Source organism: Crinia signifera, chromosome 7, assembly GCF_055691185.1.
Source record: "Crinia signifera chromosome 7, ASM5569118v1, whole genome shotgun sequence".
NCBI classification, from domain to species: domain Eukaryota; kingdom Metazoa; phylum Chordata; class Amphibia; order Anura; family Myobatrachidae; genus Crinia; species Crinia signifera.
In genome coordinates, this window is record NC_139223.1 from 150,117,238 (window position 1) to 150,133,407 (window position 16,170).

At 39.9% G+C, this 16,170-nt stretch overlaps 1 protein-coding gene across 1 annotated transcript in view; it reads right to left on the reverse strand.

Moving 5' to 3' along the window:
* The window catches only part of PSMD14 (proteasome 26S subunit, non-ATPase 14), an 89,390-nt gene that overhangs the window by 31,132 nt on the left and 42,088 nt on the right, over nt 1-16,170 (reverse strand). Inside the window, exons 3-6 of the mRNA XM_083153952.1 lie at nt 8,478-8,549; nt 7,293-7,412; nt 6,344-6,414; nt 3,401-3,551 (exon numbers count right to left, since the gene is read on the reverse strand). Of these exons, the coding sequence (XP_083010078.1) occupies nt 3,401-3,551; nt 6,344-6,414; nt 7,293-7,412; nt 8,478-8,549 (414 nt within the window). The remainder of the gene's footprint in view (nt 1-3,400; nt 3,552-6,343; nt 6,415-7,292; nt 7,413-8,477; nt 8,550-16,170) is intronic.

A 16,170-nucleotide genomic window follows, 5' to 3' on the forward strand; every position in this document is an offset into this window, starting at 1 on the left:
CATGCAGTTCCTCGCATGCAAAACCCAGCTACCTCACATACGATGCATCGTATCCTATGCAATCCCAAAAAGGGCTGCAAAAAATATTGCGATGTGAGGTGCAAGCACCTCACATCGCTATCAAAGGACAATGACCTGTGATAGGACATGCAAATCTGATGCGCCCATATCACACTAGTAGAAGGGGGCCTTTAGTGACCAGGATCAGTTAGAGATAAAAAGTGTTCCTAAACCACTGTCAATGATGAGCATTTGAGGACTCAAGCAGAGGAAAAATAAAAACACCGTTGGATGCCGATTGGTTGGTCCCACTTCTAAAACCTTGAACATTTATATACAGTAATAATGCTTTATTTTTAGAAAAGACATACAGACAGCCTTCACAACATATATTCAAAAGCGTCAAGAACGCTGCAAAACTAGAACGGCGGGGGAGGGATCCAATGAAGGCCACAAGAAAATGGCAGATAACAGGTTAGACTGCACCCAGCACAGTGCCACATACAAAAAAAAAAGGACAGTGTGCATTTTGAGGTTTTAATAATTGCACCCTGCAAAAGAAGGAACACTATGGTGCATACCACTCTCCCTGTTAATAAACCAATAGATAAATGTCTCTATGAACCTACAGTAGAGGAAAACAGGACTACAGCTTGCACCAAGGCAGGCTCCTGTAACCTGCGATTCTCAGCCGTGGTGAATTTCTTATGTGCATGTTGCTATATAATGCACACAAACAAAAAAATGGCTGCCAGTTGCTTTTAGCAAGTATATCAATGCTACATTTCATTTGCCACTTTAAGCAACCTTTAAGCACAGTTTTGATTTTAAGTCAACCGTGCTATTGTAATGTATTCCGTGATCACACGAGCATTGTTGATATGCCAGGTGTGGAGTATGAAAAACAAAACAACCCAAAAAAAAAACAACCACCCCACATCCCCTCTAAATATCTTTTATCACCTGCAACGGATCGGCTATCAGCTTCTTTGCTTAAGCTACTGAGATATTTAAAAATTAAAGTGGACATGTGACCCTTTGAGTGCAGCTTGGGTATGTTACTTCTGCTGCCATGCACTGTCAGGCAGCCACAAGTGAGAAACATCATCTTCCGTCTCCTGTAAGCCCCTCGGCATAAAAAATTCAGAGAAATCAGACTTTTTATGCCATTTTCACTGGAAAGCACAAAGAACAGAAACTGACTGATGCCAAATGAATATCAGTGAATTGCTGTGATTGTGTGCTTAAAGTTAAGACACATTCAAATTATTTATACAATGTCAATTTTGGCCACAGAAAAACAGATTCCTCAGAGTATGTGCATTTTCTCGCTGTTCCCTTTGAGGATTCACCGCTCCAATTCTATTTACTAAACAACTCAGAAATATCTATTAGCGACAGTCGGGGTTTAACCCCTTTGAGCGGATATTCCAAAATGTGAAAAAAAAACTGGAATAGGAGCTGAATAAAACAACATCGGTCAATGATGTGAAATAGACAAACATTATCAATAGTCACAGCAATTACGGTGCATAATTAGTCCAGCACTTTTTTTTTTAAATTAATTCCAAAAAGTATACAGTCATGGGATTACATACACTGTAACAAAATATTAATGAAGCTCTGTAATGCTGCAGAACCCAATGCAGTGGATTCTTCCCTTGAATGCTAATAAAGAACATTCTAGACTACCAGTCCAAAGAAGCAGGTTTCCAGCATCTCTAACTGCAGTGAGTCTCCAGCCATATTTGCAAAACACTGCAAAATTTGGGTCAATGAGTACTGGCTGAAAAGGTCAATAAAAACGTACAAGCTTGGACATCGGACACCGAGCACCAATCTAGTCGTTTCAAACAGCTATAGAAAGATCACTAGAAACAGCCGCATAAACCAGTGCATCACAAAACCACCCAGGGATCATTCCTAAGGGAATAGGATTTGGTTTAGACATTCTGTTCATGGGGGAACGTATCAATTCCTATGTAATGTATTAAACAACTTTACATAAACAAAAGAAATTCCTATTGTAAATTCCTATTGTGTAACAGAGTCCCAAGTACAGCATTAGTCTGATTACACTTGACTCTCCTCTAAAAGCAGTCATTTCTTACGTTTCAGTACATTTTCATGTATGTGGTCTCTGAGTTATTATTATTATTATTATTATAATTTTATTTATAGTTCCGCAGACAGCCGTCTGCCAATTATACCTTGCTGATTAAACTAGTTTGAGGATCAAATCATAGAAATATTTACTTTTTCTTTCAGAAACTGAATAATTGCTCAGTCACAAACAACCCCCCCCACCAAAAAATAAATATATATTTTTTCAATGATACGTTCCAAATGCCTGAAAACTCTGCAAATCATTACGTTTCCCCAAAACAAAAAGCGTAAATGCTTGCGCTGCGGCGCGCGATGTTTAGCGAGATAGATAATGATGGGCTATTTTAAGAGGAAGGCAAACTTCTGTAATAATGCATTGCGATCATTTTTATCATATCTATTATTTTACATTACAATGGAAGTGACATGTTCCAACAAGACACCTCAGCAGTATTTTAAAGCAGTAAACCATTCAAGCCAATTTCAGGAGCTTCTGAGTTTTTCTAATCCACTCTCCCTGTGGCTGAGCAAAATCGAATTGCCTCTCACATTTGCAGACAGATCTGTGAAGGTGATAATAGACCTGCACCCTGCTGTCACGAGGCAGGAAATAGGAAAATGGCATATGGGGCTGAAGCGAACTAAAAAAAAAAAAAAAAAAAACACGAGAAAAAAAAAACGCAATAGAAACCAAACAAGAACAAAAGAGATTTAAACAAAGGAAAACTACAACCCAATAGGCTTTGTAAGTTTAATTTCTTTTCAGATGCATTTGGCATAGTTAAATCTTTCATCTGTCACTGATTCTGAGAAACCGCAAGGTGGATGGGAAACTTTAATTGTCTACCAATGCAGAAAATTCATAGCGAAAACGCTGTGACAGTCTGTTGTTATGGGGTTCTGCACAGCATCAATATGTGATTGGGTAAGTGGCTGGTAATCCCTAGCAGCTCTAACGATATCTGTAACTCGTTTTCAGAAACATGCAATCGACCGATTAACCAACAAAGGGAGAATGAGCCGCTTCATTAAAGCTGCTCTCCGTAGAGCTGGAAGGACCCTTCTCAAGCACAGAGACGAACAAGTCTCTTGGGAATATAGAAATGAACTAATTGTACAGCAAGAAACACGGAGAACGGGTGGTAAAAAATAAATAAATAAATAAATAGAAACGATCACTTAAAAAAAAAAAACCTGCGAGTGGTAAAACACAAATACAAAATGATTTCTTCATGCATATGATTGGTGCAGGGCTTAAATGACAGCAATGTTAGTAACTAAGCTTGTACTGTACCTTTCCCTTTACACTCTGAATAGGATCCACAACCACCGCGACAGCTCTCTCCGATAAGGCTTCGAAGCTTTGCTGGGTGTTTATGTCAACCCCGGAGAGCCAGCATCCGAAGCCGGGATGACTGTGGTACCAACCCACCACCATCTCAGGCCTGCAACAAAAAGACCGTTCAGACTCCTAAACATAGAAGATATGAAACCAGACATTAAACTAACAGAGTATAAAATTAGACTTAGGAACAGGAAACTCATTGGTGTGAAAAAGGCACCATTAGAAACATTCACCATCGTATCATTGTGAAAGCATGAACATGAATAAGTGTGACAAAGGAGTGCTATCATTAAGGGATACACATTAGCGATTGTAGATCGTGCTTTCAGTATTTCACCCTGTTACCACACCTTCCCGAAGCCAGTTTTTACCCTTTCAGCACTTGAGTAAATATCTTCTCTTTAAATATCAATTAAACCAGCAGTACAACTAGGAACCCAGTCAAAAAGCAATTTGCACTGTTCGGCTCAGCTGCTGAGACTTTTGCTAACATTAATTTTGAAGATTTTTTTTTTTTCGCAGTAAAAGAATTTTGAGCATGTACATGACAACCGTTGAGAAGGTAAAAAAAATATATATTACTGCGCTGGAAATTATTTGCAGTATTACCGTGTGTGTGTTTTACCAGACAGAGCTGTTTACTAATAAAGCAATTAGGACAAGACCTGATGGAAAGTCTTAAACTATCCTTTCATGTAATATACAAAAGCTGCATAGCGGGCTAAAACTATAGTGGGGACAACTGCTGGGCAGTTCTGCATAGGAGCGGTGGTATGTAAAATACAAGAGGGGTCATACTAAAGGGGCAAGGCATGTGTCCACCTATTTATATCAAAACTACAAGTCCCAGAATGCTGTGCAAGCCACTGGACCAGTGTGCCGTGGCACACTAGTGTGCCTTGAGCTGTTCTCAAGTGTGCCCCCACATCTAGAGATGCCCAAACCCATTTACAGTCACCACCAGTTCAAATGTTATTTACTGGTCTCTTCTTTTCATGTAAAGGGTCAATGTATTTTATTTTTGTTATTTGTGGGGATCAGTGCAATTGTTTTTAATGAGGGAGCCAATAGGTTTGTTTTTTTCCTGTGGTGGTCAATAGGTTTTGCCCTGTGGGGATCTTAGGGTGTGCCTTGGCAATTTTAAAGTCCTATTAAGTGTGCCGTGAGGAAAAAAGGTTGAAAATCACTGCACTGGACTGTAACACGCTTCCTGCCATTGATTACTTAAAATTAAATATCACAAATGTAATTTATTTTAATTCATAGGATGGTATTCAATGTGTGACCATTTTCTTTTCGGATAGGCTGAAATATTATTACACGCCTCTTTAATATGGCCTAGGATCGGCAAACATAGTAGCAAATTCGACAATTTAGCGGCCGATGCGGCCAATGCAGATTCAACTTTAACAGCCAAATCTGCATTGGGAAAATGGATGCTAAATTGTCAAATTTGCAGCTGTTTTCTTCGATCTGCGGCTTGACTGTTGCAAAATTCGACCTATTATCATTAAAAAGTGCCAATATTTCCAACTTTAATAACCCCCATAATATCTAACGAATGATAAAAGGAAGAATTTGCATAATCAGGTTATAATGCACTATATGAAAAAAAAAAAAAAAAAAAACACAACTTTTACACCACTGTTCATTAAATCCGGTATTGACATAGGATAGCGTTGACATCCTGTAAGTCAGGATCGTAATGGTGGCATTCCGTTGTATCACAGGGAGTATATTAAACCTGCATCCTGACCCATAACCCCATAATCCAACGGACAAACCAGATACAAAGGTTAAAATATCCAAACTACCCCAAAAAAAAAAATAAAAAAAAAATCAACACTAAAAAGATACAGGCCTTATTTATAACAAAAAAAAAATAAATAAATAAAAAAATCGCTGTACAAAATGATACAGCAATAATAGATCAATTTGGTTGGATGACAAACCATGACCGTAGTTGTGGCTGTCGGAAGTCATGTACTTTTAATGGCTAGATTGTAATTGTAAGAGCTCCGACTATACATGCCTATCCTTCAACCAGAAAGTAGCAAAACAAAGTGAACTATATGAGGTCATCTTATTGTCAGTTACTAAGATACATCATATTCTCTAGGAAGCCAACCAGCACTGTCAATTCTGAAAATATGACAGGATTCATAATTATATGGTTGCCATAGTCAAACAGGCAATGTGACAAACTCTTAAAACATTGCTGCTTATGGAATATTTGGCATTGGAACCTCGCTTGCAATAAACAGTCAGCACTATAGGAATTTTACATTACATCTATCAAAGATACAAAACAGTATTGTACAGTGTTTCTAAATGTATATAGAAACATGTATACAAAATGCAAAGATAAGAGACTTTGGGGGGTATTCAATCTAGGATAACGGATGTCTATCCCTGCCGACAGCCGTGATTCTGGCCCGTTTCGGGGGGTGGGGCCGGGGAGGGAGATTAAAAGATGGGTGAATTGAAAAACACTTCTGATCTCACCCAAAAAAATGGACGAAATCATGTGGATTTGTGGCTAATTTAATTGAATAGGGTGAACCCAAATTTGCCTTACAAAACAGAGTAAAGTGCGCATCAATCGCCCAGGCTAAAAATCAGATGATTTAACACCTCCCCATAGTGCATACACACTGGACGATTCCAACTGTTTGTAGTAGTAAACGGTCGGAATTGGCCAAATTGTTCAATAGATAGTATAGTGTGTACCCAGTTTTACAGTCTCATTAGCCAAAAACAGCTCCCACGTACATTGGCAAAGACCTCCATGTATCTTTTCTAACTTTGATTGATTTTTCTTTTTAATCTTTAGCACAGCATAGAAATATTGTACATTATTATACACAAAGGTTATTAAAACAAGTGGCTGACCTTCCAGTTTGCTTCAACATGTCCAACATTTTCGCCTGGAACACTGGGTCTACAGCCTCCACACTAACACCCTGCAAAATACAACATTGTGTCATCCCTTTATTACTTGCTCTCAGACTCCTACAAAAGGATATGAAATGCAAAAGGAAAAAACACACTACATATAATAAGAAGAATAATTACAATTTGTTTCTATGTTTGCAAAAGTAATGATTACGGCAACCCAAGCTGTTCAGATCGCAAATGGCAAAGGGTTATTGATGTTACCAAACAAGACACAAATCTGTTAGTAGTAAGCGGGATTCATCAACTAAAATCAACTGCAGCAGTTTGTGACAAGCACGACAGTTATGAGTAAGGCCAAACTACACACTAGTGATAGCGTATGGAAACGGCAGTATAAGCTACATAAAGAGGTTTATGTATTAATTACTGGAGAACAGAAACTTGGGTTCAAGTAAATGGTCTGTAGGTTAGTGTACAAACTGCATGATCTATTCACCTAGTCACAGTCAACCATAAGGGGTCGACCCAGTCAAAGGCAGTGCGTTAAACCGGTTTGTGACGGCATGTCTGTATATGAACGCCGGGATGCTGATCCCCTTACGTCATTCTTTACATACACAAACACGCGGTATTGGCTGCATTCTACACAGGATTTGCCAAGCCATTCATCAACATGAAGAATCTGTAGTGTGCTGTGGATTTAATATTTCTATACAAGTATTATTAACCTTTACTCGTACAGCACTAAAATATTACACAAAGCTATACACTTGTGTGGCCATTATCCATACATGTACAGGGATTACTGAGGAACCTGCCCAAATGATACTCATAATCTGATACGGGAGTGTGTGTGTGTGTGTGTGTGTGTGTGTACGACACACTTACATAACATAACTTAGTATAGGATTATTTATTCATTGTTAGCAGTAAAAGGACTCACGGTTCCAGACTGCGGCATGGCGAATACATCAATAACTCTGACTGTGTAGTCATCCACAAACTCTCCCAGCATCAGACCCATGACTTCCATTGGGACACCAGCCCGGCCGTGCTTCAGCATCTAGGACAAGAGGAGAACCATTAACACAAAGTGTCTCTCTCCAGCAGGCAGGTCCCTGAGCTTTTGCTCATTAATCATTTCTTGCGTATTCAAAAGTAAGAATAAACAGAAATTTGGTGAATTCATACACACAAACATATACACTACACTACAAATGCGTAAGCTGCACCACAATATACGTACAGTAGGTGCCCATCAAACTGAATATCAGCATAACATTGCTACACAGTGTGCTGTTCTTCATCATCCTTCAGACAGAACAATGAACTGTTTGTAGTCCTAACAGAGTGACAGGTGAAGTAATTCACCCCATCTGTGGCTTTTTTTTAACATATTGCCAATGAGTAATGAATCCATATGTGTACCTACGCTAGTACCCCTTTCACATCACAAATGCCGGTTCGCACCTGGGATCTGGATACGGGTCCCGGGATATTTCCGGGTCACTGACGTCACCTGGGGGGCGGGGTGGAAGAGAGTCTGGCAGGGGAGGAGGCAGCACTGAGCTGACACTGCTGCCTCTTCCATAGAAGTGAGCGTGTCCTGGGTCACCCATTCAGACTGCCCAGCAACCCGGGTGTAACACTGGTTTTTTCGTGGATGGGTTTGCTGGACCCGGAATATTCGACACAGAACTTTCACACTGCACGCTGACCAGGGTAGACCCTGCAACAATCCGGGTTATATTTGTGGTGTGAAACTGTAAAATGTTTGGGGTCCGGAGCACCACTGTTCTATATAGTTAAAACTGCAATTGGCCATCTGCATAAATCACTGCAGTACTAAGGTGGCGGCGAGTGGAGTGGGGACTGTTGTCTCTGCAGCCAGTGGTCCCTATACTGGCAATCCTGAAATCATTTAGAGGAGACTCAATCATAATATTATACACCGTCCAACAAAGCCAATGTCCGATACCTCCTGTTGAGGTGCTTTAAGTTGGGTTGTAAGCATTCGACCAACCAAAGGTAGAACTAAAAATATGTTGTTAGAATTATAATGGAATGATCAACATTGCAGACTACTTTATAAAGAGGAAGCACATTTTTAAACATATGGGATACATACCTTCAGCAAAGCCAATGAAGAAATATAGACCTGCTCAGCGGTGTCCACTGCAGGCGCATCGGTGGGGGGTCCCTAAAAATAAAAAGATTTTATTAGAATAATCTCATTTACTCCCTTCTCAATGTACACACGTGATGAGTTTAGAGGACAGAACTATCCATGCCATCGTTTTATCATGGTAGAAAGACACTGTGATGTTGAGGGGTATGGGCCATAGGGTCCACATACTTTAGGTTGACCATTGAAGGTTGACAGCCAAGTCCACCTGTTTCTGGTATTATGGACCTAAGTCAAGAGCGACAGTTAATGTGGACACCGTCTAAATGCACCGCGTCCGCTCGCCATGCTTAAGGCACTATTATATTCTCCCACCATGCGCCGCAGTGGGTGGTAGGGTATGAAATGCCGCCTGCTGGCGCAAGTCGGATCAAAAAAATAAATAAAAAGGGGAAAAAATAAATAAATAAATCTCATCTTTTCACTGTGAACCTTCCCATTGTCAACTTAATGCTTGTGTGACCCTGTTGACCTTAGCAGGGTCACACAAGTGATCAATGTTAAGGAGGCGTGTCACATGGACATTCCTATTCTGTACAGTTTGGCGGTGGGAATGGGATTGTGGCGGTTATTCTGTAATAGGGGTGTACACACTCATCAATTTGCTTTCGATTTCCCCAATTCCACCACCTTTCGATCTGGCCTTTGCTTTTCCATTCGATTTGCACTCATTCAATATCGATTTCGAAGTGCATTAAAGGCAGAGTGTACACATTCTATTTACTGGATCGAATTTGATATTTCCTTGCCTGTACAGTATTTTTCTATTCAAGATAGAGAAAATGAGAGCGCTTATCGAATCGAAAGCGCCTTAAAAACCATTCAATTTTGATTCTATTTACGCAAAAGCGAATAGAAAACCAATTTAGGGGGGTATGCAATCGTTGTCGTGCTCCCGCAGCCATCTCCCCAGGGGAGATGGCTGCGGGGCCATATTCAATGCTGTCTTCCCCGACAGCATTGAACAGGGTTTCTCCGCAGAACGAGCCCAACATCACAAGCCGTTCTGCCGAGAAAAGCCGGGGTACTTATGTAATATCTGGACTCCCGGTTTTCTTATGAGAAAACTTGCCACGCTTCGGGCACGGTGGCTCGACACACTATATAAAATTAGCTCCATGCGTAGTTGGATAGTAGGGGTATGAAAAAATGGGGTGCATTTAACATGGGAGTCCATATAATACATAAGTACCAAAGGCTGAAATAGGCGAGCTCCCGTCCGGAGCTTGTCTATTTCCGTCCTCAACTCGCGGCCACGACCCCTTCTCGCCGCTCGGGACATTGAATCCCGACCGCCGAGCTCCAGTCCAGCAAAGCGAGAACGGGACAGGGGCACGGCTGTCGAGCTTGCTCGACAGCCGTTCCCCTGACATTGAATACCCCCCTAAGTGTGTGTACCAGGGCTGTGGAGTCGGAGGCAATTTCGAGTACCTGGAGTCGGGGTCGGCAAACCATGCACCGACTCAGAAAATTATAATTAATGACTTCTCTACTGTAAGAATAAAGACCAATGCATGCAGTGCCTCACGTAACCGCAAAACGAACACGTTAAGTGACCGTGAAAAAGCATGTGCTTCACTATATGGCACGCAACGCACAATTCGGAGCACCAATACTTCTAAATGTATTCTCCCTTGTAGTTTAAAACTTATTTCCAAAGTTCAATAAGGTTTTCAATACCTCGTTGGTAGAAATCACCTGGTGTAGACTCGAAAAATTCATTCAACCAAGCTCTCCCACCATATGCACAACATCTTTTTACGCGGATGAAGATCTTGTTTCATGCGCAGGGTCGTTTGTTTACCTTGGCTAAGCCATTCCTTACGCTGGTTCATATTTATGTACAGGCACCATTTTTTCGTCGCCAGTAACGATTCGGTAAAGAAATCGTTCCTTGTGTCCATGAATTGAACAGTGACGAGCAAGCAAACCAGCGGAGATTGTGGCTCGTTGATTTTTGTTGTCGTCACAAAGCATGCGGAACTAATGCTCCACACTTCTGAACCTTTCCTATTGTTTTTGTTCCCAAAACAACCAAATAATGTGGTTTTTATCTTTGAACTGGTAAAGTTCCTGTTCCTGATATTTATGCCTACTGCTACTATCCAGCCATTTAATCAATAAAAAAAATTAATAAAACTTTGTTTTTATTGTGTTTGTCCTTAAAGTACTGTTCAATACAGTAGACTGTTGGCTTCCCAGCCTCTAGTTTCTGTAGTAATATGTATGTTGCCTTTCTTTCCTTCAAGGAATGTATCAAATACATTCGCATATTACTACAGAGGAGTCGGAGTCAGAAGTACGAGGAGTCGGAACATTTATCTACCGACTCCACAGCCCTGGCGTGTACACCCCTTTTAACCGATTTCCAAACAAGTTTTCATCACATTAAAGTGAATGCAGGTAAGAGAATAGAAAATGCTATAAGTTAAACAATTATAACAAAAAGAAAAGCTGAAACACATATAAAAACATTGGAACATCAGAAAATGGTGCCATCACCCAATTCAAAGCATCCTTTGCCTGAATACCTGTTTAAAGAGATATCCCCAACACATGGAAAATGAAGTTTTGAGGGAGATTCAGAGGTGAATGCTTTTGCCGCAGCCATTGTTGCATCTTTATGGTAGCACGGTGCCCTACTTGACACACTAAGCAGCTTCAGCCCAAACCCACTTTGTGCATACAAAGATTCACGACCTGTGTAATCTGTCATTGTGCCAGCTCTACAGTAGATGCAACTTTTCCGACATACCATGGTCTCCAATGTCAGCCCAGCTGCGTTTTTAGATGCAGTGGCTGAAGCTTCAGATTTGGCTTCTTACATATTTAGCACCTTCTAGAAGATACTAGATATAGGCAGGTATTCAATGCGGCCGGCGAGGGGGTTAAACAGCGGGGATTTAAAAAAAAAAAAACAGCAATCCTTGCTGTTTAACCCCCTCGCCGGCCGCTCGCCCTATTCAACGTTCTGGGAAAATCCTCGCCAAGAATTCCCCAAAACAGCGAGACCCGCGGCTAATGCAGAAAATTCGCTGTTTTTAGTTGCGAGTCTCACTGCTTCTGGAGCCGCATACGCCAATTTCCCCTCGCTCAAAAAACAGAGCGAGGGGGAATTGGCGTATGAGGGGGGGGGGGGGGGTTTCATTGAATACTGACAGGGTGAGTGGTGACAGGGAGCAGGAAGCCCTGCTTGCTGTCGCCGCTCCCCACAGCATTGAATACCTGCCATAATCTGACGGGTTGATATAGAACCATCTTCAATAGAACTCCCATTTTAGTAAATTTACCCCCAAACTTACATGAGAATGTGACATACTAATACTAGGAAATCCTGCAGCCACATCCCACCTCATGCCCAAGTGATTTCCGAGTCATCTCACTATTTTTAGACTAATATATGTAACATTTTACAGCAAACACAAGGCAAACTTGACCCACCAAATACCCCCAAGAATTATTTAAAAATATGTTGCAGTTAAACATGCTCACAAATGTAAAAAAAAAAAGTTAAAGAAAAATGACAAATTTCTAAAAATTATACTGGAAAAAAAAAGAAATAAAGAAGTGTAACAAAAATGTCTGGGTCATTTTTCTAGAACAGGACTAAAGGAGTCATTTCAACTTGCAAAACAAAAAGCAATGGGCTTATACAGTAACTGAAATTCAATATTCAGATATCGAAGATTTTAAATTAATGTCTGAAGAAAAAAAATTCTTCTGCTTCCTGATGAAAGGTCAGTTACAAGACACTTAAAAATCGATCTGACTGATTTATCTCTATAAAAGTATAGCTGCTGCAATCTGCCTTTAACTGTCTAAAAGTGTTAGCCAGCGAACTGACCTGCCTGCAGGGCAATAATCACAGCCTTCACTCAGGAGGTAAAAACAATCTGAAACCTGGAGTGTTGTATCCTGGGCTTCCACTAACACACAGGCCAGTATAATGATGATATCATGATATTGTAATTGGCAGGGCAGAAGTCCTCATTTCAGCTCCCCTTTGCCCATTTAAAAAAAAAAAACTGGATTTTTTTTTATTATTTTAAAATAGGAGGAAAATTGGGAACTTGAGTAGACCCATTTATTAATTTCATGTAACAAAATTAAAACAATATATTGTACATAAAAAAAAAACATTACAAACAAAAACCGTAACATTTGTGCGTACACTGAAATATTAATACACTACACAAAGTGTGAGCGCCTGGAACAGGGAAAAAAAAACGTATAACAAATACAATTAAATACATTCCATTTACTCTAGGATGATACCAAATGCAGGTTGAGTACCCCCTTATCCAAAATGCTCGGGACCAGCAGAATTTTGGATAACAGTTTATTCCATATTTTGGAATATTTTTACATTTATAAGAGGTATCTTGCATTTATGATGTAAAAAACACATAAAACACATGAAATACACACAAATATATTTTATTTGTGCATGAAACAAGGTTTTAAAAAATGAAACAAAAAACTTTGTGTACAATCTTAGACACTAGATTTGAATGCCAAGCAATCATGTCCTTGTACATATTTAGTGGGTTACATGTTATTTCCCAAGTAGTGCCAGTTACAGATGTAACCAGTAGGTTTTTAGCAAAAAAATAAAAATACATTTTGGAGACTATGTTTTTTGGAATCATTTGGATAACAGATATTTGGATAAGGGATACTCAACCTGTACTGATGGCCATTACCTTAAACCCATTAGGTGTACAAATTGCAGAACTCATTGGATTACAGATAAAACCCAACTCAGATTAAAAAGTACAGAAAAATATATTTCTATGCCCCTTATGAAAGTTTTTTCTTCTTTTAATTAAATCAACAGAACCAGCCTGAGAGCTACTCACACGCTACAGTTAAAATGTAAAATATTCACTTTATTATTATTATTATTATTATTAAAGTGCGTCATTAGATATGAATGTACTGGTACTTATGCCGAGAGTCAACACACTGACTGTCTTTTCACATGGACAGTACTTGTTGACAAAGTGCTACAAAAGCATTTGAGATGGTAACAGCACAACCTAATGTGTTATCTGCTCAGGCCTTTTAGCAAAGTTATTAACACTATTAGCCGTTCTACTTCACCTTCCTGTTAGTGTGAACTTCTATCACTTACTTAGCCAGGTTTATTAAATACCTGCTGATTAAAACAAGAGTCAAAGCGACTGATAAGAAAACTGTAATCATGTACTGTTCTGTGTTTGCTGTAAATAAGCTAACAAAGTAATGAACATTAACAAGGTCTAAAATATTACACAACGATAGTTTTTTTGGTCCGTGACGTGTTGAAAGATGACAACCTTTCGTTTTTTAATAAACGTGCCCAGTGGTCGGTTGTTTTGTCTCCACTGCGATTCAGGACACATTATTTTCAGAAGGCTGTAAAAAGGGGGGGGGGGGCAAATTATATACCATATGCAGTTAATGAATGGCGACATTAATGTAGCAAAAAAAAAAAAAAAAAAAACGATGTGGCTGGCCATGCGAGTCCACCGTTCCGCAAGTGGTAAACTTTACAAGCAATTATGTTTATTTTTACATTTCTCAAACGTCAAAGTATAATGGAAGAAAAATAATAACACCGAAAATCTATACAATTCCAGCAAGCAAAACTGTTTATTTCAAACTTGAGTAGCAACCTTTTAATGCTTTAATTTTGTGCGCATTAAACAAGTAGTGTGAAAAACAAGCTGCATGTAAACTACAGTTAGTGCATCTGCTGCACTGCCTAACCGAGGCAACCTGTTATAGGAGGTGTTAATTGGCAATAGGAGTACAAGTCAGAAGCATGTTCCCCATTGTCCAAACCCAGCAAGGCTAGGTCATTAATGTGGAAATGAATTCTTTCCTGCTGATTTAACCCATTCTGGGTTAACGGTAGCTTTGTAAGCATCATCTAACCTAGAAACGCGAAACAAAGTAACAACACAAATGAAACTAAAGTGTATGTGAGAATTCAAGCACTGAGTGACATACGGTCCAGTTGATGTGTGGTTATATTTTAAAATCTTGATTTAAAGCACAGATTAATATGTAGGAGATTGGGGGGGGGGGGGGGGGGGGAAGGCGATATAGGGTTTAAAAGGTAAAGGAAAATTAAAATCCAGCAATTTAGCTTGGGTATTGTACGGTCAAACTACCGCCTTGTAACAGGCATGTAGCAGCAATTTATTGCTAGAGAGTTACAATTGGGTACAGGAGTACAACTTTTATTAGGCAGTAGTTACGCTTTAAAAACAAACAATGGAAATAGTTTATTAAAAATGATTATTCTAGATTCTAAATTTAAGAAACGGTCGATTTTGTAACACTTATTAACCCAGCCAAACCTATAATTCTATATTTGACAGTCATGAGATCACTGAATGTCCTCTGTAAAAGTGCAGCTAGTATGGCTCCATTAGCACAGCAACATGGAGAACATTGCGCACAAGGGGGTAGAACCACTGGGATACACATCTAAATGGATATGAACAATGCTAGATTAGATTTGCAGACTAACACATGCTGCCTCCAATATGGACCATAAATTAACTGTGCGGAGTTTGTATATTCTCCCCGTGATTGTGTGGGTTTCCTCCCATATACCCAATAAACAAGATTAACCCTAGAATAAATGTGTGCGTGTACATGTGGTAGAGAATATAGATTGTAAGCTCCACTGGGGCAGGGACTGCTGTAAATGTTACAATATTCTCTGTAAAGTGCTGTGGAATATGTAGGTGCTGTATAAGAAACTTAATAAATAAATAAATATTCAAATAATAAATATACATAAACACCTCTGGAAATAAGTCCTTATATTTGTGTAGTTTGGATATATGTAATTTAAGTAATATATTGATGTGAATGTTGACATGTTGATTTGATAGGGGGTGTATTGATAGTGATGGGAAAGAAATGTTCCTAGAGGAAAGTAGTAGGTTACCAAAAGCAAGAGAGAAAAGGTGTTAGTCCCTCCTGCTCTCAGTTCTGTAATGTCATTAGGGTTTTTATCGTCCTGGGGGTGTGGGGATAGTGCGATGGGGCATTTGTAAGAAGAAGATTAGGGCATTTTTATTGCCTAGTTGGGACTATGTAGTGCTGGTGACCAGAATGTCACAACCTCAAAGGGCAGTATAAAATGAAGAAAATTCTCTGTGCATGGCGAGAGATTTTTTCTCTCGCCATGCACTCTCCGTGTTCCGGAGCCTCCTGCTCCCACTATTCAATGTATTTAAGACTCGCCGCCACTCGCGGCGAGTCTTAACCCCTGCAGCGGACGAGCGTCCGCGGCAGGGAGCTGACAGGGAGCCGTGGGACGGTGGCATCCAGGGAGATTAAAGTCTCCCTGGATGCCCCAGAACATATGTGGAGGGTAGGGGGCCCCCCCAGGACCTAGGCAGCACAGGCTGCCCCCCCCCCGATAGCCAGCGGGGGACCCAGTATTCACTGCACCCGTTCGTGCATATTAACGATCGGGTGCAGTGAATATATGAATATGTAATGAGCGACTTGAGCGCTCCAGCCCCCTGCTGGCTGCACGGTGTAAAAAAAAAAAAAAAAAAAAATTTTTTTTTTTTTTATTAAATATATATTCATGTGCTATAAGCACATGAATAAAAGTAACATGCCCCTT